The sequence below is a fragment of the Condylura cristata genome, unplaced genomic scaffold (genome assembly GCF_000260355.1).
Source record: "Condylura cristata isolate star-nosed mole 26May11 unplaced genomic scaffold, ConCri1.0 scaffold00039, whole genome shotgun sequence".
Classification (NCBI taxonomy): Eukaryota; Metazoa; Chordata; class Mammalia; order Eulipotyphla; family Talpidae; genus Condylura; species Condylura cristata.
Window position 1 is genome coordinate 5,976,776 of NW_004567140.1, and position 26,793 is coordinate 6,003,568.

The 26,793-nt window shown below is 48.5% G+C and overlaps 1 protein-coding gene across 1 annotated transcript in view; it reads right to left on the bottom strand.

Moving 5' to 3' along the window:
• The window catches only part of GPATCH1 (G patch domain containing 1), a 33,788-nt gene extending 6,995 nt beyond the window's left edge, over positions 1–26,793 (bottom strand). The window contains exons 1-15 of the mRNA XM_004693593.2: positions 26,715–26,793; positions 20,407–20,541; positions 17,813–17,898; positions 15,942–16,102; positions 15,367–15,464; positions 14,810–14,868; positions 13,670–13,912; positions 12,379–12,526; positions 9,889–9,968; positions 6,286–6,490; positions 4,237–4,533; positions 2,635–2,813; positions 2,268–2,395; positions 958–1,094; positions 464–637 (exon numbers count right to left, since the gene is read on the bottom strand). Coding sequence (XP_004693650.1) covers positions 464–637; positions 958–1,094; positions 2,268–2,395; positions 2,635–2,813; positions 4,237–4,533; positions 6,286–6,490; positions 9,889–9,968; positions 12,379–12,526; positions 13,670–13,912; positions 14,810–14,868; positions 15,367–15,464; positions 15,942–16,102; positions 17,813–17,898; positions 20,407–20,541; positions 26,715–26,787 — 2,203 coding nt within the window. The 5' untranslated portion in view covers positions 26,788–26,793. The remainder of the gene's footprint in view (positions 1–463; positions 638–957; positions 1,095–2,267; positions 2,396–2,634; positions 2,814–4,236; positions 4,534–6,285; positions 6,491–9,888; positions 9,969–12,378; positions 12,527–13,669; positions 13,913–14,809; positions 14,869–15,366; positions 15,465–15,941; positions 16,103–17,812; positions 17,899–20,406; positions 20,542–26,714) is intronic.

The window sequence follows — 26,793 nt, forward strand, 5'->3', positions numbered from 1 at the left end:
GCGGGGACGTACACGCACACACGTGCACGTCTGCCATGCTCACTTGCATGCGTCCCCACATCTAGTCACTGCCTGGCTAGATTGTGGCCGTTCACAGACATTCATTTTTGTGGTGTTTATGATCTGACTGTACAGTAGCCCTACTAGGGCCTCCCTGGTGTGCAGGGGTTCGTGTCAGTGCTATCAGCTATGGGCAGCAACTGCGGCTCGATCCCCGGCCAGGGAGTGACCCAGAGGGTGCAGCAGACCTCTCCTGTCTCCCCGCTGCTCCCCTCAGCTGTGGATTGCAGTGAATTGGCCTGTCCTGCCCCCCACTCTGTCTCTGGTGAATCCTTTCAACCCCCATCCGCACCGCTGACCTGTACCCAGTTCTTGTATGCATAAATAAATAAATAAATCTTAAAAAAGGAAAATAAAGAAGGCGAAGGTCATGGTCAGCGGGGTCAAGAGAACCTGGATGCCCCAAGTACCTTATCAGAGGCTGATCCCGTGGCAGGCTCCTCCTCTTTGCTTACTAGTGGACTGGACTCTTGTTTAGATGGGCCAACTTTTGACCTGGCCAAACTCAAAAATTCACTAATGGAGTCTTCCTTCTTTTCTTGTTTCGATGTGTCCCATCTAGAGGGTTTTCTTGATTCTGAAAAGCGAGACAAAGATAGAACAGCAATATCAGCAAGAAAGGCAAATTCTCCACTGTGGCTCTTTCATTCTTTGGAGAACATCAGCAAGCCCAGTATGGGCCCGGCATGTGGAAGGTGTTGCTGACATGGCGGAGGCTGCTGAACAGGGCACCCCAAACAGGGCACCCCAAACAATGGGAGCCAATGCATTCGTATGAGCAACTCTCTTAATGTAGGGCGCTTTCACAAGGGTGCGTCATGAGGCCCACGGGACCTTTGTTTCTGGCCCCCACCAGATGAGGCGTGGTGACCACAGGCCAGAGCTCCCCGGACTCACTTTCGGGACCTCGGTGCTGCGGTACTTTCTCACTTGATGCTTGAGCTGTGGGTGAAGAAGCTGTCTCTGGGAGGGTCAGAAAGTTGAAGACTGAGTACTTGTCACGCTTCACTCTTGGTAAGCCAACTATCGTGGAACTGGGTGGCAAAGAAAAATATACATGATTTTAAAGACAACTATAAGGATAATAATATCCACCCAGTAAAGCTTTTCAGCACATATTTTTCCACCAGTAGCTCTTCGACTTGATTTAAAAGCTCCCCTAAGGTGTGTTCACTTCTAAAAAGCAGTGTAAGAATTTAGACTGGCCAAAAGGCCTGTCTAGGGTTACTCAGCACTACCACTGCTATGGTCTGAGTTCGATCCCCGGCTGGGGAACATAACCCACGTAGGGCTCAGCAGACCTCTCCTGCCTCCCTGCTGCTCCCCTCAGCTGTGTATTTCAGTCAATCTGCCTGTTCTATTCCCCACTCTGTCTCTGGTGAGTTCTCTCACCTCTCGCACCTTTGGCCTGTACCCCAGTTCTTTAACATAAAAAAAAAAAGAAAGAAATAATAGATTGGCTAACTTTAGGACGCGATTACAGGAAGTATTACAGTAAGAGCTAGAATTTAACTTTCAAAATGAATTTCCACTAAGGAAAAATTCAGCTGCTAAAAATACCTAAATATACCTACATTTTCTGCAGTCTCTGATTCAACTGTATGCACTTTCTGGCAGTGTTGATAATCAAAGGAAAAAAGATTAGAAAACCCAAGTAATGTTTATATGTAACTCTGTGTATCGTTGAAAAGGTTCCTTGTTTCATAATTTTTGCAACTTGACCTCTGTGTTTCATATTGCTGATAGGAACTTAAGTTTGTTAGCTGATGATTGTTCATTTTTAATAATAAATGAATAGAAGTGAGAGCAGATTTAATGTAAATCTCAACAAGTAAGTTCCTCTAGAATAAGAGACTTATATCAGTATGTAAAGGGGCAAGTCAGGTCCTGCCTGGTGGCCCAGGGGTTAAGTCTGAGCAGTATCACCACTGCAGCTTGAGTTCGATCCGCGGCCAGGGAGTGACCCACAGGGCGCAGCAGACCTCTCCTGCCTCTCCGCTGCTCCCCTCAGCCGTGTTTCAGTAGATCTGCCTGTTCTGTTCTCTACTCTGTCTCTGGTGGATCCTTTCAACCCCGCCCCCCACTGGGACCGGTACCCCAGTTCTTCTATGCATAAATACATAAAAATACAGCTCTAAATAAAAGGGGGGAAGCCAGCTCTGCCATGGGGGTACATATTGATGTCAAGGCAGGTTCACCGGACTCACTCTGGGTAAGGGTCGGGGACATTGAACCTCTTGCAGAGAAGCTTGTCTGGGTGCCACTCAAACGTGTCCCGGGTGAGCTTCCCAAACATCTTCATCTTCACAGCCGACTGCTTGTCATTGACGTCGTTCTAGGAGGAAACGACATTCATCCTGTTTGCCGCCGACCTCAAAGCCTGCAAGCTGGCTTCCAGAAGGACAGAGCGGCTTATGCTACAGTGTTATTGCTGAAGAACACTGGAAGTTAAAACTGCAGAGTTCATTTCCCATCCTACAATGCCAAGCGTATTTTGATCTTTTCCTGAGGACCTTGAAATGTCTGGGCCCACAGCTAACTTATACATTCACCAGAGACATGATGGGGACAGACCTCTTGGTCTCGAGGGACTTCAACTTGATCTGAGTCGTCCTCCTCCTTGGCGTGGGTGAACCTGGCGGACAAGGTCGAGTGGGATGATGAGTACAGCAGCGCTGCCCGGGCGAACTCGTCCCGCTCTCGGCCCCGCTCCCACTCCGTCATGCTGCGGTCCAGACAGCGTTCCAGGGCATCTGTGGAGCAGAGGCAAGAGCCCGCTTCACTCAGGAAAGAGGCCCTCCCTGGTGGCGCAGCGGGTTAAAGCGCAGCACTGCAAGCTGGCTGCAGCCACTTCAGCGCAAGTTTGATCCCCGCCCTGGAGGTGACCCCCATGGCGCAGCAGACCTCTCCTGTCTCCCGGCTGCTCCCCTCAGCAGTGTGCTTCATCCATCTGCCTGCTCTGCCCCCCAATCCGTCCCTGGTGAATCTTCTCACTGTCCCCGCACCTCTGGCCTGTACCCCACTTCTGTTGCATAGATAAAGTTTTAAAAAATTAAAAGAAATCATTTTTTTTTTTAAAGAAAGAGCACTTGGGGTGCCGTGGATGCTGGGGCCCAGCAGAGACCCAATCTTTGGCCTGACTGTTGAGAGCATGTTGGTGAGGGGCTTGGCAGGGAACTTTGCTCTCTTCCTCAAAATGATTTCACTAATTTTGGCTGCTGTCTAACAGAAGAAAGCAGGTAGGGGTGAATGTTTGGCTCCATCTTTGAAGCAAGGAACTTACTATTCCCAGAGGGCTCATTCCTAAATTTTGATAGAAAAACACTCTTTCCTTTTTTTTCTTTCAATAAGTGAACATTAGGGTGTGGTTAGTAGGGAGTGAGGGCACTGTAGGGAAAGATCTACTTTAAGCAACCAACTTCTCGCAAGGATTTCGTAGAAAAGTAGTGCTTTTCTTCTAGCTGGCATTTTTGCTTTTTTTTTTTTGTAAGATTTATTTGTTTATACATATAGAACTAGGGTACAGGCCAGATGCGCGGTGGGGGTGGGGGGGTTTGAGGATTCACCGGGGGTGGAGTGGGGAGCAGAACAGGCAGACTGTCTGAAACCCACTGCTGAGGGAAGCAGTGGAGACAGGAGAGGTCTGCTGTGCCCTGTGGGTCAGCTCCCTGGCTGGGGATCGAACTCAAGCCACAGTGGTGACAGCTTGATATTGTTGTTGAGTTTAATCCCTAGGCCCCCAGGGAGGCTAAGCATTTTACTTTACAGATCTTAGACTGATTTCCCCCATTATCATGGTTCAACAATCAGTAATATTTTGAAGTCTACTTGGGCTGTGATGGCGGGCTAAGTGGCCAGGCCCTTGAGATAAAGCAGGGCGATGACCTTGTTCTCTTGGTAATCATGCATTTGCAAACAGCAAATGGCCTGTGATTTAGCATAAGCCACTGCCAAAACATGTTCTTTACTTGGGTAGTTACCTCTGGGCCCCGAGATAGAGAGAAACACAAGCTAATTGTGTTGCTCTCTCCGGTCGAGAGCCCCTTCAGGCCCAGGGCCTGAAACCTCTGTGCTGTTTGCACAGGGTCCTTCAACTCCAGATCTGGGACTCGGGCCAGAACCCAACTGAGGACACCATCGCAGTTGAGACTTGGGGGATCTGGGCCGACCACCCACCTTTCTGACCCCGTTTCATATTTACTAAAAACTCTTCATATCGCTTTTGCTTTTCTGGATCTTTGGCGAAAGGCTTGAAGTTGCTGGCTTTTGCGTTGGCTGACCCACTGCTCCACGCCAGGTGCCAAGCGCTATGTCCGACGTCTGGAGAAGAAGGCTGGAGCCTGCTGCTTGAGGCCTGCTGGGCCAGACTCCTGGCCTTGAGTTGGGCTGCCTTCAGGTCATTTGCGTGCTTCATTTCTTTGATTCTCTCTTTATCTTTTTGGGACAGAAATTCTAACACCGAAGTAGCTGAACCTAAGTAAAAAAAATGATAATGTGAGAAAGTATCCCAAGAGAAAACTATTTGCATTTCTCTATATCCTCTGTGATAGGTTCATGTGTTCAGGACCCAGATTTGTGAGCTTGGAGATGCAGAATTTACACTGAGAGTTTCCTTTATATTCATGTTACCCTTGGGGATGAGACTGCAGCACGACACAGCCTCCTCAGTGTTAACATATGGATGGACGTTCATACCCGGATGTTTCTCTGGTCAGTGAGTGCTCCCAAAATGAGGGCCCCAGTCTGTGGTGACCCATTCCCAGTCCTGCCCAGCACCAATTCGGAGCACAGCTAACCATCAAGGACTCGCTCATGTCAACACCCCCTTGAGCACCGCCCCCGTCCCCCCCATGCCAGGTGCTGGTCTGGGCTTAGGGAACAGCATAGATGTGATCCCGCTCTCACCAGAGAGAGAGAAAGACATTAAAGAAGCACAAAACTGACACAGAGGAGGACTAAAAAATGTCAGGGTGAGCTGTGAGTGAGAAGAGAATGAGCTAACAAGTTGGGCAGGAGGACTTGGAAGGCCTCTAAAGAACAATATTTGAGGCAAGTTGTAAGTAAAAAGAAGCCAAAGCATGAGGGAAGAGCAGAGGCTGAGGAACCTGCAAATCCAGGTGCCCTGAGGCATCGCCGTGCTCCCAGGACACTGAGGTCTGACCACTCCAGTTAAGGGAAGTGACGTAAGATGTGGTCTGAAAAGCAGGCAGGGCTGGGCCGCAGGACCTCACGGCGAGCTAGGGGTTTTCTTCATTGTGAAAAGTACTGGAGCATTTAAAGGTGGGCAGTGGTGTAATTTAGTTCACGGGGTTCCACTCCCAATTTCTTGAAGGGAGTGGAAGGCAAGGAGACTGTCACAGAGGCGAAGAGAAGTGGACGGGGCCCCCCGCGTGTCGGGTGTGGGCAGGGTCCGGGGAGGGAGGCAGGGTGGGAGGCGGGGAGAGAGGGGAGCTAAGAATCAGGGTTCCCACATTCTGGCTTGAGCAGAATGGAGGAAGAAGTTTGGGGAGGAAATAAGAACCACGAGTTCCGCTTGGTCTACAGTTATCACAAACGAGACGAGGCCCAGCATGGAGTCACCGGTGCTAAGCCCCACATCACCGAGCTGGGACTCAAACCCTGAGCTATCCCAGTTTCAGCCTCTCTCGGGAGTGTGATCATAAACCAGTCAGTCTGTTATGGCCGGCAGCAGCAGACCCCGACACCACTTAAAGGAAGTAACCCGCCTGGCGGGGTACTTTCTCGTCCCTCCGCCTTTTCTGCCTGTTTTCTGCTCCCAATGGCTCACTGCTTATCATGGGTCTTTCTGCTCCACGTTACAGGGACTCCCCCCGTTTGCCCCCAATTTCAGATGCATTCATTCCCTGTGGGCTTTCAGGGGAAAAATTGTGACACCCTTCACCCCCGAGAAAAAAAATCCTGTGTTCCCAGCTTTTGTGGAGAAAGAGAGGTGCACATGATCCTTGGCCTTCACTGCATTCCGGGCAATTGTTAGAAGTCTGAACACTGCTAAACTTAAGGCAAGGATTGTAAGTCTAATGACACAACTCAAGCGGATGGAAAAGTAAGTCTACTCTGCATGCCATTCACAAGAAACAATTCTAGCCCCCCACAGGATAAAAATCCTGTCAGAATTTTCACTGGGAGAATAACAACTTTCATTTTGATGCTGTTAGCTCAGATTATTACAAGCATAGTGGGTTTACTCTTCTCCACGGCATATACCTGGAGTTGGCGTTTCTCCAAGCAGCTCGCCCCGCCTGGAGGCATTCAGCTGGTGCCTACTCTGTGTCCCTGCATCATGTGCTGGCTTTCCAGTTGACTGTGAGAGCACCTGACAGAGGTGGGCGTTCTCTGAGGTTGCAGCGACGACAGGTCTGAAGTAATGCACCGGCCGGTAGTCTCTCGGCAGTTGAGGTGGTGGATACGTCTTGAAAAATCAAAGCAGAACTCAGAAAGTACAGGCTGCAAGATGGGCATGTTTGACTTACCCAAGAAAACTTGTTCCCTCTGTCTGCTGTTAACCCTGCCCTTTGCCAGGCTAACACTACTTTTTTTAAGTTTTATTTGTATTTATTCATGCATAGAACTGGGTGTGGGCCAGGGTGTGGTGGTAGGGGAGTGAGTGGATTCACCAGAGACAGAGTGGGGAGCAGAACAGGAAGATCTACTGAAATACACTGCTGAGGGGAGCAGTGGGGGGAAAGGAGAGGTCTGTTTGTGGGTCACTTCCTCGCCAGGGATTGAACACAGGCTACAGTGGCTGGCTTAGCTTGATAACACAGAGACTTTAACCCCTGTGCCACCAGGGAGGCCTCCCAGGCTAATATGCTACAGTTATATGGCAACTGGGCACAGCACATCCCTGTGTCCAGCTGGGTTGGGAGGGTCACAGTTTCATTATCACCTTCCCTCTTCTGCACAGATGCTAATCTCTAGCCTGCTCCATATGCTGAGAACAACAAAGAAAACAACAGCACAGTGCGTGGCGAGCAGCCCACTGGGTCAGGAAATTCAGGAACGTAGGACTGAAGGTGTAGGGAGAGCCAGTGACTTTAAAGTAAGCTGCTTTTGAATTCAGAATCCTTTTACTGATTCTGTTTCAGCCCCAACTTGCAACTTCAGGCCTTATTTTTTGACCCAAGGTAATTTTAATTCAGAAGTTGACTGACCTGAAATTGAAATATCTGGGGAGTTCAGCCAGGCTTTAATAGTGGCAAAACTGCCAAGTTGAAAGAAAGTACTAGATTTTTTTTTTAAAAGATTATTTATTTATACAGAACTGGGGTACAGGCAGAGGTTCAGGGGCAGTGAGAGGCTTCACCAGAGACAGAGCGGGGAGCAGAACAGGCAGATGGATGAAGCACACTGCTGAGGGGAGCAGCGGGCGGGTCAGGAGAGGTCTGCCGTGCCATGTGGGTCACCTCGGGGCAGGCGGGGATCGAACTCATGCTGAAGTGGCTTTGGCCTCTTAGTGCTGTGCTTTAACCCACTGCGCCACCAGGGAGGGCCTAAACGTACGAGGTTTTTTTTTTTTTTTTAAAGATTTATTTATTTATTCGTACAGAACTGGGGTACAGGCCAGAGATGCGGAGGGTGAGAGGATTCACCAGAGACAGAGCAGGGAGCAGAACAGGCAGATCGATGAAGCACACTGCTGAGGGGAGCAGCGAGTGGGTCAGGAGAGGTCTGCCACGCCATGTGGTCACCTCCGGGGCAGGCGGGAATCGGACTCATGAGGAAGCGGCTTTAGATTCTCAGTGCTGTGCTTTAACCTGCTGCGCCACCAGGGAGGGCCCATACGAGTTATTTTTAATGACTGAACTGAATGGTTTCCCTGCTCACGGTCTAACACACACACACACTGAAGGACAGTCCTCATGATCTAGATTTTTCAGCCTGTACCAGGCAGAGCACTGCCGCCCCCTGCTTGTGGCTCTGGCCCAGCTGCGCTGTGGACTCATTGGAGGGTTCAGGCAATACCCAGGTCGGCACCCCACCCCTCAAAGTCAGCGCCACGGAGCTTCCCGGGCGGCTGAACGTGCAGCCTAGAGAGGAAGCCCATGAGACAGGGTATTGCCATTGTCAAGAAACCTCCTTTGTGTCACGTTAGCCTGATCACCTTTTCTGAAACACAGACCCCCAAATCAGCCGCAGACACCTGTGTTCCAGCATGCAGAGTGCAAAGCAGCACGAGAGGACGAGGCACAGGGACATGTACGTGACTTTGTTGAGGGGAAGAATCAGAGTGAGGGCTGTGCATAGGCTGGATGGGCGGGGTGAAAGAACTCACCAGAGACGGTGGAGAACAGCAAACGGGGATTTAGGGCCTCCCTGGCGGTGCAGGGACTAAAGTCTCAGCAAACTATCACCAGCTACTGCAGAGTTCGATTCCCAGCCAGGGACCTCAGCAGTGTATTTCAGTGGATCCGCCTGTTCTGCTCCCCCCTCTGTCTCTGGTGAATATTCTCACCACCCACCAAACCCCCAAATATACACCTCTGGCCTACATCCCAGTTCTTGTAAGCATAAATAAAAATAAATCTTTTAGAAAAAATAAGAAAGAAAGGGGGGGTATATTGAAATCTACTGCAGCGGGGAGCACTGAGTGAGACAGGAGAGGCTTGGGGTATCCCCTCGCTGCACAGGACTTTGCCCTGAAGCCCAGAAGGAGCGAGGGCTCCCCAACCACGCGAACGCTTCCTTTTCCTGTTCTCCTTTGATGCTGTTTGACATTTCTAGTGTTGATAAGAGCGTATTACGCATCCAGGGCTGCTCTAAGGATATTCTGCCTGGCTCCACTGTCATGGTTAAACAAAGCCTCTGTAATAGCCAGCGTGCTACCGTGGGCTGCACTGGCCCCCTTGTTCTGGAGAACCGAAGGCCACATCACAATGGTGCTTAACAAGTGTTTGCTGAGTGAGAAACAAACATCTGATTAAACTGTGGAACAATGTAAAGATGGGGTGCCAGCAAGGGAAGAGGGCAGGTGCTGCAGGCCTGAGACCCTCCTGAGCTACCAGCACCCACACTCACATGTGGTGCCCACCCGTGAGCCCCGGGCTTGGCCTAAACAGAATCTCACAAAAGCAGGACTCTGGAAAAGAGGAAAGCTGTGTGGCGTTCTCCATAGAGTTCACCTGCATCCAGCAGCTTCTGTCAGCTTCTTCTCCTTGCTGGCGGAATCGCTCCCGGGACCCAGCAGGAGTCAGGCCAGTGGGCTGTTGGGCCCCTGGAAAGTGTTCTCCTTCGCCTTGAGCTACATACTCCCTCAGCTTCTACTGTCACTCATTTTACTGGGAACAACTACTCCCTTGACGTTTAAACTTAAAAGATTCACATTTAGATGTTTTGAATACAATGTGAACACCAACTGACATTTCTAATACAGAATGTTGTCCTCCACGGTCAAGAGTAGATCAAGAGTAACTAGGCTGCTGGGCCCTCCCTGGTGGCATAACGGGTTCAAGCGCAGCACTATGAAGCCATCTGCAGCGGCAGTTTGATCCCCCGTGAGGGAGGTGACCCACATGGTGCAGCAGACCTCTGACTCCCCGCTGCTCCTCCCAGCAGTGGATTTCAGTCAGTCGGCCTGTTCTATTTCCCACTGTGCCTCTACTGAATCCTCTCACCCTCCACCCCACAACTCTAGCCTGCACCTCAGTTCTTGTACGCACAAATAAATAAATCTTTAAAGAAAAAAAGAAAAAAGTAGGCAATTGCTTTTTATAACCAGAACTGACTTACCTTTTCAACGGCTAATACAACTCAAATTACAAAGCAGCAAACATTTTAAGGACCAACACCAATTGTAAAAAAATGTCTTACTTTCTTAGAAGACAAAGGTTTAGAAGCCAACGAAAATCCATCCAAAATTTTGCCAACGTATCGAAGATCTTTCTCTGGTTCTATAAAATGATTAATGAGAGAAGCAGAAAAAATCAGATTGAGATAAAAGACGTCAGCATCTTATCTCTAAGAACATAAACGCTGCATGTCACCTGTGATTGCAGAGCAAGCAATAAATGGGAAGAATGAGAGGTGTGCCTCTGCTGGCACAGCGAGAGTGCCAGGCCAGCTGGCACCACCTCGGCGGGCTGGCTGGCAGCGGGGAGGCCCAAAGAGTACCTTCATGGCATGTACCGGGAAAGTGCCTGAACGACACCAGCAAAGATCTCAAGAAAAACCATCAAGAAGACAAGTATGGATAAAAATAAAAATGCAATGGTGAGAGCATCATTTCTATTTTTTCTGTCAATAGCCACTTTTGTGGGCCATAGAGAAACAAAGCAGAGGGTCAGACAGACCAAACCCATGACAAATCTAGAAGTCTGACCATAGAATTAAGGGGAGAGGAGAGAACAGGGTGTGGCGGGGCCCAGTGGACGGTGGCAGAGGATTCTGGGTGCTTGGTGGCAGATGCGGTGTGGTGACATCCATGGAAGGTGTGAACCTACTCCTCTGAATCATCTAGTGTCCTAAATCAGTGTCACCTCGACTAAAACTAAGATAGTGAGTCATTTCTAACACCAGGTGAAAAGCCACGGAAGTCTGCCTCCTGGTTTCCATAGCAACTATCCAAACAAGGCACCCAAGGCAATAACAAGGTCAGCTTGTTTTATCTCCCGTTAGCACAACTGAAAAGGTACTTTGGTCTTTTCTCTTAAGTGGATTCTTTCTTTCTGTAAAAAAGATTTATTTCTTTATGCATCCAGAACTGGGGCACAGGCCAGAGGTGCAGGAGCAGTGAGAGGCTTCACCAGAGACAGAGTGGGGAGCAGAACAGGCAGATCGATGAAGCACACTGCTGAGGGGAGCAGCGGGCAGGCCAGGAGAGGTCTGCTGCGCCATGTGGGTTACTCTCCTGGCTGGGGGTCGAATTTGTGCTGAAGCAGCTGCGGCTAGCTTCATAGTGCTGTGCTTTACCCTGGTGAGCTATCAGGGAGGGCCCATAAGTGGATCTTTAACAAGAGATAGAGATCACTGATCTGGGAAGGGGATGTTCAACAGCCTGACTGGAGCAAGGGATCATCCACTGGTCACCCTGACAAACATCATTCACAAAGACAGACTGAGGGAGCTCCAGGCATGATATGTCAAAAACCCACATGTACAAATTGCATTTCTGTGGCCTAAGGCTCCTCTACACGCCCACCACGGCCTGGACTCCCAGCTAACATGGGGCCAGCAGTGTAGTGGTTCTGGGGTTTTCAGCAGTACCTGGTGCAGCACCCTCAGGAATGACTGTCCCCTGTGACTTGAGATTCTATTGTACATTCTTTAAATTTTGCACCCTTTTAAAACCCGGCAATTTCAATTTTGTGAATTTGCTCTGAAGATATAAGCTACAAATATGCATAAAGATACAGCTGTGAGAATATTTATTATAGTTATATTGATCATGGGGAAAAATGAGAATAATTTAAAAATGAGCCCTGGGCCCTCCCTGATGGCCCAACAGGCTAAAGCACAGTGCTGTGATGCTAGCAGCAGCTGCCTCAACACAAGTTTGATCCCTGGCCAGGGAGTGACCCACAGGGTGCAGCAGACCTCTCCTGACCCACCCACTGCTCCCCAAAGCAGTGGATTTCAGTAGATCCACCTGTTCTGCTCCCCACTCTGTCTCTGGTGAATCCTCTCACACCACATGATGGGCCCCAGCTCACGAAGCTGGGCAGTAAGGGCCTGGCTCTACACCCACGTGACTGACTCTGAATCACACAATACTATTTCCTATCACACACCTGCACCTTCCCACCTTTTCTGGAAGGGGATATGGAAATACTACTTAGATCCCTAGGATCTGAATCACTACAGACCCCAACTTGAAACTCAGTCTGTGTTGAGGGGGGCCCATCTTCTACACCAACGAAAGCCCTAAAGAGTCAGGGACTCCACTGATGACAAGGCTGGGTGTCAATCTCCACCTGCTGCAGGCTGTCAGGGTCCCTCCCACCTGCTCCCCAAGCCTAGCCTTCTAACCTCTTGCTTGAATTGGCCTATCCTGGCCACCTGCCTCATCCCTCAAGCTGGGGGTGCTTCCCTTGACCCACTTCCAGCTTGACCTGCAACACAAGCACCTGTCCACACACTCCTCCCCCTTGACAGTTGACTTTGGCCTTCACCCAGGCTAATCCCACTCTTACTTCCCACGTCAGGCCTCTCTGCTCCCTACTTTGCTGCTCATCCTGCATCTGTGACCAACAAGCCATCCCTCCATAGAGGCTGACACCCTTTTCATTAAAAAAGCATCACTCTTTTAGTCCCTGCTCCTTGCTAGCTGGACACCTGGCTCCGTCAGGTGAGGCCAAGAATTACCTTTCTGTCTTCTATACTGCTTGGGCGCCGTCCAACCATAGAGTCCATCTCCAGGCTCCTCGTCCTTCAGGACCGTGTCATACTTGGCCAGGGTCTCTGTGGCATAGATGTCATCATCTTCCTCTTCCAGGGCACCAACACCAAAAGCCTTCAAAAATGAATGGGAGCCCCAGTGAACACCCCAATGAACACCAAGTCCTCTGGAAGACTGACAAGGCAGAGACCCTCTGTGCTGGGCTGTCCTGGCTGCAGCCACAGATCTGGGTCCTGACGGGAAGCAGAGAAGAGAGCACAGCCAAGTAGCCACGCAGGGAGATACGGGGTCTTGAGAGAAGAAAGGCAGAATGTTCACCTGCTGAGCAGTGTGGCCCGTATCAGTGCTGGTGACTGGGATCTGAAGGCCCTGCTACCTAGCCGCGCCTCTAAGAATCCATCTTTGTGGGAAACTCCCACCGCAAACGCTTTTTGTTAAAAGGGCTGGGGGAAAACAGAACACATATTGGGCCTCCCTAGTGGTGCAGGGGTTCACTCTCGGCAGCCTCTGCAGCACAAGTTCAATTCCCGGCCAGGGATGTGACCCATACGATACAGCAGACCTCTCCTGTCCCACCTGCTGCTCCCCTCAGCAGTGTATTTTAGTCCATCTGCCTGTTCTGCTCCCTATCCTGTCTCTGGTGAATCCTCTCACCCGCTGTACCTCTGGCCTGCACCCCAGTTCTGTGATAAAAAATTTTAGAAATAAATAAATAAATGAATGAATAAATAGATCGTAAAAAAAATGTCTGGAGAATAATGATGAAAATTTCTAGCTATGCTTTAGAAAGGAAGCTCTGAGTCAATATGAGAGGCTAAGTGAACTCTCCAGTTCCTACCAAGGTGAAAAAGCAAGTCTCCCCAATAAAATGTGCACCTCTGCCCCAGACTTAAGGCGCACAGCTGTGGACACAGTCCAAGCGGCAGAAACCTGGATTCGAACCTGGAGAGGCACTCAACTGTTGTGTAAATGCAAGGGCCAGTGCGGTTTTCTGCTCAGCCCTACACGTGAGCAGAGAAACAACTTGACTCCTGGGAACACTCAAACACCACCCTGGTCATTAGGTCACGGGGTCTCGGGGGCACATAGCAGAATCAGGGAGGTGTGTTTACCTGTCCCCAGAAGAGAGCCTAAGGAAAACATGACCCCCCGGCATCTTTGTACAGTAAAGGAACAATGCGTCTCACTGTGGTGAATATAATAAGGAAGGTATTCTCACTCGTCAGTGGTTCTCGTTTATCACAGAAACACTCCTACCTGGCCTGAAATCCCCAGTTTTCTTCCTTTATTCACTCCAATGTCTTCAAGAAGACTGTCGCCGCCCTCAAATCTCCCACTGAACAGGTTAAAGTGTTCTCCTGAAGCTCCAAACAGTGCCTGGTGGGGATCCAGGCCCTTGTAAGCCAGTCCATGTACATTATCTTTAGGTGTGAAATCCACAGGTGTGACATCTTTCGGTGCAAAGGTCACATTTTCCGGCAGGTAGTCGTCACCCTCATCCTATCGCCAAAATAGAAAAAGTAGAATGGCAGTGAGTCACCGCCTGTTGCATGACAGTCAGTGACTAATTCCAAACGGAATAATGACTGGACATTCACAGATGCTCTTACAAGGGGCTAAATCAAGTCCATGAGCAATTGATACTAACAACTCCATTAAAAATCTGAACAGAGGTGGTGCAAGGGGTTAAAGTGCAGCACTAAGAGGCTGTCTGCAGACATCAGCACTAGTTCGATCCCCGCCCCGGAGGTGACCCACAGGGCACAGCAGACCTCTCCTGACCCTCCCGCTGCTCCCCTCAGCAATGTGCTTCATCGATCTGCCTGTTCTGCTCCCCACTCTGTCTCTGGTGAAGCCTCTCACCGCCCCTGCACCTCTGGCCTGTACCCCAGTTCTGTATGCAGAAATAAATAAAAAAAAAGAATCTGAACAGAGTGGTGATCTGTAGCGCCGGCGTGTTGGGAATGTGTCGCTGGACAGGACAAAGACAGCGCCAGGGTGGGGGCATTTCACTGCAATAGAATCTGACCTATAAAATTGTTTCTGACCTGGGGCCTCCCTGGCGGAACAAGGGGTTAGCACGCAGCACCGTGAAGCTGAGCACAACCGCTGCAGCATGAGTTTGATCCCCGGCCAGGGAGCTGACACACAGGGCGCAGCAGACCTCTCCTGTCTCCCTACTCATCCCCTTGGCAGTATGTTTTGGTTGATCTGTCTGTTCTGCTCCCCACTCTGTCACTTTGGTGAATCCTCTCACCCCACTCCCTGCACCTCTGGCCTGTACCCCACTTCTTTCATAAATAAGCCTTTTTAAAAAAACAGTTTCTGATCCTAAAATTTACATTAATCTAACAACAGATGTTTCTAAACCCAGAAGGTGAGTCATTCCTATAATACCTCAGAGCCTTCCGAGCCTCCAGGGGGCAAGGCACAGCCATAGATTTTCACTCCAGGATCTATGAGAGATTTCAAACGCATTAGTCATGAACACAGAAACCCGCCTCGCTGACACTCTCCAGCGCGACACAGCTCGCTCGTAAAAGATGCTACAGTTCGTAGGTGGGAGACCGATGAGTCGGGATTGCTTTCCCCAGCCCCGACCCTCCCACACTCTGCCCCTGGGCACCCAGGGAGTAAGCAGGCCTGCCTGGCCCCACGGAGAACCTGAAAGAACTGATCGCTGCCCCCAAGAGTTCACAGCCTGGCTGGAGACAAAGAGTAAACAGAACAATCAGCTGCTCGGTGACACAGTTCTGGCCAGAATAGCGAGCAGATTTACCGCCATCACATACACGCTGGTGGGACCATAACCAAATAACAATGCTCCCGGAAAGCTACTGTGTACTACACACAAAAGCCTTCAACTTCGTGCACCTGAGCCTGCAATTTTACTTCTAGACATGTGCAGGCACTAGTAAGTGAGCGGGAAAATGAAAGCCAGCCAGCATGCATACCGGGTTTCTGTCGGCGTGGTCTTCTCTTAACTCGAGGACCGATTCCTTGTCCTTCCTTCCAGCCCATTTTCCTCAGTAATTCAAAACCAACAGACAATCTAGGACATCAAGGCATTGAGAATGAGCTTTATAAAACCAGAGCAAGGAAAGAAGCAGCCTCTGACCTCCAGCCAGCACATACACGGAGCTCAGCCCTCCTCCCCACCTGCAATAGAACCATGGCCCAGGAAACGACTGTGTTAGCCGCCACTTCAGGCCATGCGCCAGAAGCGTGACCGGGAGGCTTGTAGAGAGGGGTGTGAGGGGGCAGGTCAGAGCCACCGAGACTTGGAGGAGGCACCCAGCTGTGAACAGCTCTGCAACTCCATGCGCTTCAGCAGCCAGCGCCTGGTGCTGTAGAACACTTCCTTGTGATGTTAGTGCAGATGTCAGATCTTTCTGGAAACCCTCCCGCTTTGTATTCAAGCTAGGGTGAGTTTCTCCCGCTTGCAGTCTGATCATCCCTAAGTAAGAAAACCACCGTATGCAAACCAGTGCAGCCAAGATCAGAAAAATCAGAATCAAATTCTTCTCACTTTGCTGGTGTTATGAAGTCCTCGAGCAGAGTGGCTCCAGGAATAGGGGCAGTGGCCGCTGCTAACTGTCTGGCCTTTTCTCGTATTCGGTCTTTGGTTTTAGAAGCAAAATCATCTGTGGTCACAATTGCTTTAGGCGCTATCCCAAATTCACTGAGATCCTGAAAAAAAAAAATTCAATCAATAATTTATGTTACTTGGAAAGTGACTGACCATATCCCATCACAGAGCCTTATTTAATTTTATTTATTTATTTTTAAAGATTTATTTTTAGGCATCCAGACATGCAGTACAGACCAGAGGTATGAAGGTGGTGAGGGGATTCACTAGAGACAGAGCGGGGAGCAGAACAGGCAGATGTACGAAGTACACTGCTGAGGGGAGCAGCGGGCAGGTCAGGAGAGGTCTGCTGCGCCATGTGGGTCACCTCCAGGGCCAGGGATCGAACTTTGCTAAGGCAGCAGCAGCTAGCTTCATAGTGCTCTGCTTTAACCCATGCACCACCAGGAAGGGCCCTTCTTTTCTTTTTAAACCATTAGTTAAACTGCAAAATCTAGCGACTGATCAGTAGGACTAATGACTTTACACATTGACTTGGGAAGAGTCACCTAAGCTAAGGCCAGAGGTGTAGAACAGAGAGTGAGTGAGGTCACCACAGGCAGCCAGGAAGGCAGGAAGTACTTCGTTTTACTGTAAGCAATTGCCCCGTCCTTCTCAAACAGTATTTCAAAGGTCAGCATGAAAGGGCCAAACCTTAGAGTCGCAGTTAGCAAGTGTTTGTGAGCACACAGGCGCCAGGCCTGGAGACAAGCGCCTTTGCGTTTACTGGCACCGATAGCGGCTGCCCCTTCTAAGTCCTTCAACAAAGAGTGGCCTTTCCTGGCCAGGCGCTGCCTTCCTCCACTGGGCTTGCACTTCAGGAGCGGCGCCCCGGCAGGTGTGGGTGCACGCTGGGACTTGGATGGGGAGGTAGGACCGACGTCAGGGGGTCGGGGCTGTTCGTCTCTTCTAAGGCTGTCACTGACCTCATTTCGTTGCTAGGAATTGCTTATGAGAATGGCCTGTAAAACGATTTGCCCCTGCAGATGTGAAAATCCACTATAGTACTTAAGTAAGTGGTTTTTCCACTCTGCAGAAGAAAGACCCAGAAAGAAGTCCTCCGTCCCCTGCATAATGGATTCCTGGACGTGCCACTCCACCGCCCCACACTGCTGCAGCCACTTGGTGCTGGCGCTGCAAGACAAGCTGGCGCACGGACGAGCTGGGCCTGCATCTGGGCTTCCGGTGCAGGAGTTGTGGTACCTTATAGATTATGCTAGTCAGATAGGAAGGGGACCTGCCTTTATCTCTTGCCTGCAGCCTAGAGCAGCTGGTATTTTATCTGTCTGGTATTTATCATTGAAAACGAATGAATACAGGGCCCAGATTTTGAGACAACAGAAGCTGAATTCTGAAACAAAAAAGCATGCCTACAGGCTGAGAGGACCCCAGGAGTCCCACTCCCATCACCCCTAAGAAGTTAGCAAGTAGTGCCCGGCACACCTTCTCTAGTGCAGACTGTGGGTCCTCAACCTGCGGTGTGCACTGGGGGGCTGCGGCCCAGGGGCATTCCACTTTGGGGCAGTTCTGGCTTTGTCAAGCCTGGGCGCAGTTTTCCCCTCACCTGCTTCGCCTTAGAAACTGACCTGGCTTAAGGGACTATTCCGCTGAATGAGAACCCCCTATGCACACGGTACCACAGAACAAGGCCCTGTGGCAGAAAGTCTCACAAATAAAGAGGAAATTGCACATGGCGCTTTCCAGCAAGAGAGGCGCTGACAGCCGACCGCACACGCTGCAGCGAGCGGGCAGCCAAAGTGTTGCACACCCACCTCTTCGTCCATAAAATCTTCGGGACCAAGGACAGATTTGTCTGCTCTGTTCTGTCGTGAAGACACGAAGGTAGAGGGTGTCCATCCTTGAGAGAAGAGTTTAAAACATTATAATCCCAGATCATGTTTTGGTTTTTAACTAAGTAGTGACTTGAAACCCCCAATAACTACAAACGCTAAGCTACATCCCATATTGCTGCTCAGCTAATTATTCCACATAAACTTTTTTTTTATTTTATAAAAGGCAACGTTTATTATAGTGTAAAGTTTTCTACCTCAAATATTAGCCTAATAGCTTCAGTTATTTAAGCATAAACTTTTTTATTTTTTAAGATTTATTTATTTATACACACAAGAGTTGGGGTACAGGCCTGAGGTGCAGGGGGTGAGAGGATTCACCAGAGACAGAGTGGGGAGCAGAACAGGCAGATGTTCTGAGGTACACTGCTGAGGGGGGCAAGAAAGGTTTGCTGAGCCCTATGTAGATCAGCTCCCTGGCTGGGGATCAAACTTGTGCTGCAGTGACTGTGGATAGCTTTCCAGGGCTGGGCTTTAACTCCTTGTGCCACCAGGAAGGCCCCTACTCCACATAAACTTCTAACTAATCTCCACATCCTCTGTTGTCAGGACTTAGTGGCTTCAGGGAGGTTTCCCCATAAGAATTTAGAACTGGGTCTCTCTGGTGGTGCGGGGGTCAAAGTATCAGCGCTATAACCTCTAAGGTCTGAGCTCCCCAACCCCACCCCCAGGGAACTGACCCACAGGGCTCAGCAGACCTCTCCTGTCTGCCTGCTGCTCCCCTCAACAGTAGACTTCATCAACCACCTGTTCTGCTCCCCACTCTGTCTCTGGTGAATCCTCTCACCCCCTGCATCTCTGGCCTCTACCCCAACTCTTGAGTGCATAAATAAAAGAAATCTTTTTTAAAAAACAAAAACTATAGCCCAGTCTACTTGACTAATCACATGAACTGGTCTGAATTCTTAGTTTCACAACATAGCTATCGTTATAACAGTCAGGATCAGTATACTTCTTTCTTCAAAACCCTACAGTCATTTTTAACATTTTAATAAGTATACTACTTTCACAAGGCTTAAGTGACTTTAATCTGCTTTTCTTGTAAAACTGAATATTCCATATAGCATTGCTGTCTCCTGTAGTATGAAATGTTTGAGTAGTAGTTTGGTCAATTGCTCATTGAACTGATCATTTCACATTCTGGATATTGAGTATCAACCGTGTCATGGACCCCAATTAGTTTGCTTACATGCATCCTTTCTTCCTTGTTTGGTTTTTCATTTTAGTTTGACTACTACTGTATATATATGAGCCATTTTTTTAAAACTATGCAAAAGATATGGCCCCTTGTATTTTTTTGTGTAGAAGAACTGGGGTATAGGCCAGAGGTGTGGGGAAGGTGAGAGGATTTCTCAGAGACAGAGTGAGGAGCAGAACCGTGGATTTACTGAAATACACTGCTCAGGGGAGCAGCGGATGAGACCAAAGAGGTCTGCTGCATCATATGTGGGTCACCTCCCTGGCTGGGGATCAAATTCAGGCTGTAGCGATGATAGTGCTAAGACTTACCCCTACATTACCAGGGAGCCCCCCCCCCATCTTATTCTTTTTTTTTTTTAGGTGTTTTTTTTTTTATTTTTTACTTTTTTAATTATTACAAAAGTTTATTTTTACATCATTTTGCACATTTTTTTTTCCATCTCGATTGTAATCCCCACGGGTTTCCCATCACCAATCACCCGTGTGCCACCACCATAGTCCCATGCATTTCCCTCCCTTCCCCCCACCCCCTGTTTTTGATCCCATTCCCCACAACATGTCTCTGGTATATGGTTGTTCATTATTTTTGTTATTTTCTTGCCTGGTCCATTATACTCCTGTTATGAGTGAAACCACCTGGTATTTTTCTTTTTCTTTCTGGCTTATCTCACTAAGCATGATCTTTTCCAGTTCCATCCAAGTTGCTGCAAAAGACATGTGTTTCTCTTTTTTGGTTGCTGAGTAATATTCCATTGTAGATGTGCCACATCTTTTTTATCCAGTCATCTACTTTTGGGCATTTGGGCTGCTTCCATGTTCCCCCCATCTTATTCTTAATTATTGCTATCTGAGTTAATCATTTCATTGTCTATTCACACCTGTTTTCTCCAGATGGAGCATACATATTAACAAGTGATGGTGGGAGCCCCAAGGTCAGGAGAGAGCAGCTCAAACAACCAGTGGCGTGCAACACCTGCCTTCCTGAGTCACTGCGACGCGACACACATGTCATCACCACAGCCAATCACTATGCCACTTGGAGTGGCAAGGTACAATACGCAAAGGACGCATCCTCCTCATTTACTTATCTGGCTAGAATGTTATCTACTTTTTCAAAAGTGAAAGAAACTCACCCACAGATACTATTCTTTGTAATCAATGGATAGCACACATGTTGACTCTGGAAACATCCCAAACAGTCAGCATAGGAGACTGTCTTGTGTTAGTAAAGGGGGTGGGCGTGCGAGGAAGGGAAGTCTTAGGGTATTTCAGTCACTTACTTAAGCAATGTTAGGCTGTAAGTGGGAGAACTGTACCTTCTTTTGAGCCAACAGTATTGAAGTATCCGGCAGAGAAACCCCCACTAAAGGCTCCGTGGAATCGTTTGTACCTTCCTTTCTCATCTCTGACAGTCTGATCCTGAAGAGGAATTGGCTTCCTAGGTCTTGCACCTAAAAAAAAATATATTTTGAAAGTTAAAGAGAGCAGGGAATGTGGTTAGAAAGGGTTTCAGGAAAATGTCTCTCTTTTTTTCTTTTTTGCACAGAAGAACTGGGGGTTAGGCCATAGGTGTGGGGTGGTGAGAGGATTCACCAGAGTGGGGAGCACAACAAGCGGATCTGAAATACCCTGCTGAGGGGAGCAGTGGGGAGACAGGAGTCTGTTGGGCCTTGTGGGTCAGTTCCCTGGTCAGGGATCGAACTCAGACAGGAGGCCCTGAAAATGCCATTTCTTAAACAGAATGAACTATTCATCTCTTAAAAGAATTTAATTAAGTTGCTATTCCTAGACCTTACTAGCATATGTTGTTTCCACAATAATACATTTTATCAAGCTTCTTTATAATTCTAAGATAATTATAGATATCTTTTTTTTTTAAGATTTATGTATTTATGCTTACAGAACTGGGATTTAGGCCAGAGGTTTGTGGGGTGAGAGGATTCACCAGAGACAGAGTGGGGAGCAGAACAGGGAGACTGGCTAAAATATACTGCTGAAGGGTGCAGCAGGTGGGTCAGGAGAGGTCTGCCGCGCCATGTGGGACACCTCCCTGGCCAGGGATCGAACTCGTGCTGCAGGGGCTTCAGAGAGCTTCATAATGTGATGCTTTAACCCGTTGTGCCAGTAGGGCGAGCCCGATAACTTATCTTTATTAAAAATGTTTTTGTGAAAGTGGCTTGACTTCCCCACTGAATTCCATTATGAAACTGAGTTACTGGGAGGGTTTCACGTAAATGGAGTCTGCTGGCAGTGAAGCAGGCAAGGTGCTACTAGCAGGTGGCATACAGAGGTTGGCAGTAAAGGAACATTTCCCGTATCACTTCTAGAACTTCACAGCATCCCCGACTCTAACATTGTTCCTTTGGTATGTCCATTTTCCTTATATTTTAAGAATGTCATTATTTCTGGGAATCTCCTGATCCCAGATACTTTTCTTTAAACTTACTCCTGTTCCTGCTTTGTAAAGGGCTGGTTGTTAAATCACACAAGCAAAAAGGGTTTAAAATATTCCAGTCTAGCCGGAAAATCCATTAAGTTTAAAGTTTCTGGTACTATAACACAAATTATTGCCTCAGTTGATCAACTCCAATTCAAGTTCAGAATTTATTTTATTTTTTATTTTTTATTTTTTTTAGATTTATTTATTTATTAGTACAGAACTGGGGTACAGGTCAGAGATGCGGAGGGTGAGAGGATTCACCAGAGACAGAGTGGGGTGCAGAACAGGCAGATCCACGAAGTACACTGCTGAGGGGAGCAGCGGGCGGGTCAGGAGAGGTCTGCCACGCCATGTGGTCACCTCCGGGGCAGGCGGGAATCGAACTCATGCGGAAGTGGCTTAAGCTTCTTAGTGCTGTGCTTTAACCTGCTGCGCCACCAGGGAGGGCCCAGAATTTATTTTTTTAAAGTTATTTAGTTATGCAACAGAACTGGGGTACAGGCCAGAGGTGTGGGCGGTGAGAGGATTCAGGGGGCTGAGGTATGAAAGAAGAGAGAATTGATCAGAGACAGAGTGGGGAGCAGAACAGGCAGATGCATTGAAACACACTGCTGAGGGGAGCAGCAGGCAGGACAGGAGAGGTTCGCTGCACCATGTGGGTCACCTCGCTGGCAGGGAATCGAACTTATGCCACAGTAGCTGCGATTGTTTCATACCTCTGTGCTTTAACCCACTGAGCCACCAGAGAAGGCCCTCAAAATTCTGAATTTATTTAAAGTCAAAAGTTTCCGAGGACAGGCTCTGGCCTGAGGGGGAGGGGAGGATGTTGGTTTGGCTGCCCAGGCCACCATCTGGACTGTGAACAAGAAACACTGCAGCCCCCCTGTCCACTGCTCTGACACCTTCAGCAGTAAACAAGGTAAAATAATATGAAAGATAGGACAAAAAGTGAAAGACAGTCTAGTGTCAGAATCCCCAATTTTTGTAGTTTTTGAAGTCTGTAGGTCATGGCTGGATTATAACCCACAACATGTGTCAAGAGCTCAGGTTCCGAAGACTTGGAGATCCACTTGCTAGCTCTGTGATCTCAGTCCAGGTAGTGGGTCTCTCCAAGCCTCAGCCTCCACAAGTGTGAAGTTAGGACAGTAACAGCCCACTTGATAGGGTGAAGCCCAGGATTATGTAACACTCACAGAGAACTGAGAGTATCTGGCCATAGTGAACTCAGTTAATATCAGCAACAATTTTATTTCATTCTAAAGGAGGTAATAACGGGCTCTCCCTGGGGGCGCAACGGTAAAGATGCAGAACTGCAAGCAGGCCGCAGCCTGCTTCAGAGTAAGATCCCCGCCCCTGAGATGACCCACATGGCTGACCCACAAGGCGGGACAGACCTCTCCTGACCCGCCCACTGCTCCTCTCAGCAGTGTACTTCATCGATCTGCCTGTTCTGCTCCCCACTCTGTCTCCGGTGATCCTCTCACCACCCTTGCACGTCTGTATGCACCCCAGTTCTGTATGCATAAAAAAAATCATTTTTTTTTTTTTAAAAAAAGAAGGTAATCATGACCCAGTGATTCCACTCCTAGGGATCTACCCAAAGAACACAAAAACATTAATTCAAAAGGATACCTGCACTCCTAAATTTACTGCAGCTCTATTTACTATAGGAAAAACCTGTAAACAACCCAAATAACCCAAAACAGTTGGATCAAGAAGATGTAGTAATATACACAATGGAATACTACTCAGCAATCAAAAGGATAAACACATGCCATTTGCAGTGACATGGACAGAGCTAGAAGGGATCATGCTCAGAGAAATAAGTCAGAAGGAAAAAGAAAAATATCAAATGGTTTCACTTATAGGAGGATTATCTCGGAAACAAATAAGGCCTGGGTGTGTGTGGGGGAATAACAATAAAACCAACAGACAATAAAACCAGAGACAAGACGGGGAAGGTGTCAGAAGGAGGAAGGGAGGGGCACAGGAGACTGGTGATGGTGCACAGGTGCATTGAGGGAGGAAATTCTGTGGGGTCTACACTTGAGGGGGGGGGTAAGTATACATTGTTTTAAAATGAACCACAATGTAAACATATATATGTATATACATATATATATAAATAATTTAAAGAAATATGGGATTAACATTTTAGATCTCAAATCCAAGATTTTCACCATTTCTTACAAAGAGCATGCACACACTCCATGACTGTGGCCATCTGGCATGACTCCTAGCTAAGCAGGATTTGTCCCACCTTGCCACATTGACAGTTTGAGTTAGATAATTCCGTGTCCGAGACAGTCTGGTGCACTACAGAAAGTTCTGCAGAATCCCAGCTTTTAGAACTAGATGCCAGTAGCACCCTGCCCCTCAAGCATGGCAATGAAAAAGGTCTCCAGACTTGCCAGATGTCACCTGAGGGGCAAAAACATCCCCAGGTAAGACCACTTAAGGTCAGAGAGGGTGAATGCTACCAGTGCTGGGTGCTATTCTCGCTCTGCGCCTTGAGGTGTTCCTGATCTAGAAGGAGATAAAGAGAGGCAGGCAACTAAGGGGATCTGTGACAACAGGTGGCGAGGCCCCAATAGTCTCACAGGCCTCCAGAGCAAGCGCCCCTGTAACGGCAGCACAGGGAAACTCCAGGGAGAAGGTGGCATTCCAGCAGGCATGTCATAATTATTGCTCCTAATAACAACGAATATCCTCCTTTCGTGCATCCTATCCCATGTATCAGAGCCTGATAAGGTTGGTCTGTGTAAGTAACTGCTCTAAGCTCCTCAATTAATAAACACAGAGCTGAAATCAGATCTCAACTCTGCCTCCAAATAAGAAGGGGACAGTCCTTCACTCAGTCCCGAACAAAAGCTGACTGTGGGCCTAACCATGGAAGCAGGCGTGTTCTAGACCCTGGGTGAGAGTCACTAAGCATAGCTGTAGCCCTATCTCAGGTGCTCAGAACCCAGGAGAGAGGAGCAGCACATGCAGGAACTCTCTGACAATGTGTAAGGACCCCAACACCACACTCATCCTGGAAATGCCAATAGGGACACAATTTCAGCAGAAGCTGAATTCCAGTCAGTGGTCAGGAGGTGTAAAACGGCAATGTCAGGTGTTTAGAGCACAGTCGGCTGACTAGGGGATGAGGGAGGGGTCGTTGAAGGTGGAGCTGGAGGACAGTGTAGAGAGTCTGGAACATGAGCTGAGGGGTCTGTGGGATGTGATATGGGTGACCGGACCCCTAGAGTTTTAAGTGGGAGGATCAGGTAGAAGGAAAATGGCCCTCAAATTAATCCAAGAACAGAAGCTGGAGATGGACGCAATCTAGACCCAAGTGAAAGTAACTGTGGGAAGAGCCGCTAAATGCCTTTGCTCCTTCCTCCTTCACCATAGCACCTATGAGCCTTTGGGTTGAGGTGTGAGCTTCTAGGTTTATTGTCTTAACCAATAAACCTTTTGATGAAGACCGGCAACTTTAATTAAAGTGTGCAGTCCCTCCTCCACCAATGTTTATCTAACCTGTCACTAAAATTTCAAAACAGGAAGTAAAGTGATTATTGGTCTAGTATGTTATATTGTAAAATGTACTCAGATTGTATTTAAACTTCAAAGTGTTTAGGAGAGAATGAATCAATCAATTTTCAAAAAGTTCTAATGCTAAGAAGTAGAGACCAACCCTAGTCCTCTTCCTGCAGAGCTAAATTCTGACCAGTTTTCAAGGGATTCTACCTTGCCTGTTCAATCTTCATTAGCTTGTGCAAGCTATTTCCTACATATTTTAGCACTTGTAAACCTTGCACTTCTGTTTCCAACTTGATTTGAAGCTCCTCAAATAAAGGTTCTTTGTCAGTAAATTCTTTGCAATCAGAGAAATGTTTGCCAATAAAGCCAATGTGATCTTAGGCTGTATGAGATAAGTCAGTCTAGAAAGAAAGAAATATTAGTGATAGCCCTGCTCGGTACACCCTGTGCCACACTTAGGGAAAGACTCTGACAAGTTAGGGTTCAGGGGTCTTTAAATGGAATTGATTAGAAAACTGGAGATATTGACAATGGTAGAGATGTCTTAGAGGAAATACATGGGCTGTGTTCAAACTCCAGAAGATTTCAGGAGACCAGTGTTTCTGTCATTTATTAATAGGGTAGAGACAAGTATTGAATACATGTTTCTCATGATTAGAACTGTTTCTAGGGTCTAGAACAGTAGTCACTGGAAATTCCCTGAAGAAATGTAACCAACTTGGTAGGATGTGGTCAAGGTAGGAGGAAGATCCCACCAACAGGTCTAACAGTAACATCTCACCCTCCATGCTTCCTCTGTCTTTCTCCCAGGACTAACCACGGACATCATCCTTACTGGGAGCTCAATGCATCTTTTCTGAATGAGTTAAGTCATTATATGGATCAGACCAGAAACACAGGAGGTTGGAACCTTGCTTCATCTTGCCCACACCTCCAGCATGCCCATCCGCTCTACCTGCAAGTATATCTGAACCCAGACTGCCATTTACCACTCCCACTAACACCCCAGTCCAAGGCATCATCGGTTCCAGACCTCTTTTTACCAATCTCCCTGTTTCATTTTTGCTTATCTCCAACCCTCTTATTCTCAAAAGTGAGGATAAACTAACCTCAAAGGTAACCCTTCCCTCGTGTTAAACGCCCCCAATGACTACCTTTGGTATAAAATCCAAACTCTCTTACTACACCAAGTAAGATCGAACTCCTGCATCCCCTTTTGACATCATGTTCTAAACGTCTCCCCCACGGACCCCCGCTTCCCCAGTCTGGCCCTGTGGTCCCACAATTAACCCAAAGGGCTCCGACTACAGAGCCTCTGCCTGAAATCCTTCCCCGGGTCTTCCTAGGATGGGTTCCTTCCTCTGTCCCAAGGGTCCTCTCCTAGGGAAACATCGCCTGCTCACTCCTCCGCTCTCACGCACGCCAGTTTCTTCATTTTCCTATTCCCCATCCGTTTGGGTCCCCCAGCCCTCCCTTCAGAGCGTGATCACCCCGCCAGGAGAGCGCACGCCTCTCCCGTCGCTGTTCCCAGAGCCCGCAGCGCGCACGGGAGACTTCCCCCCGATCGGGGATGGCCTGGCACAAGACTGTGCGCTTTCGACACGAATCCTAGACCTCAGGCCTATTTTCCACAGGCCCGGCGACCGATCGGGCCCTCACCTTCTTCCAGCGGCTCCAGGCTCGTCCCATAGCTGGCCAAATCCTCGTCGCTGTCACTGCCGAGCGCCGCCATCCTGCT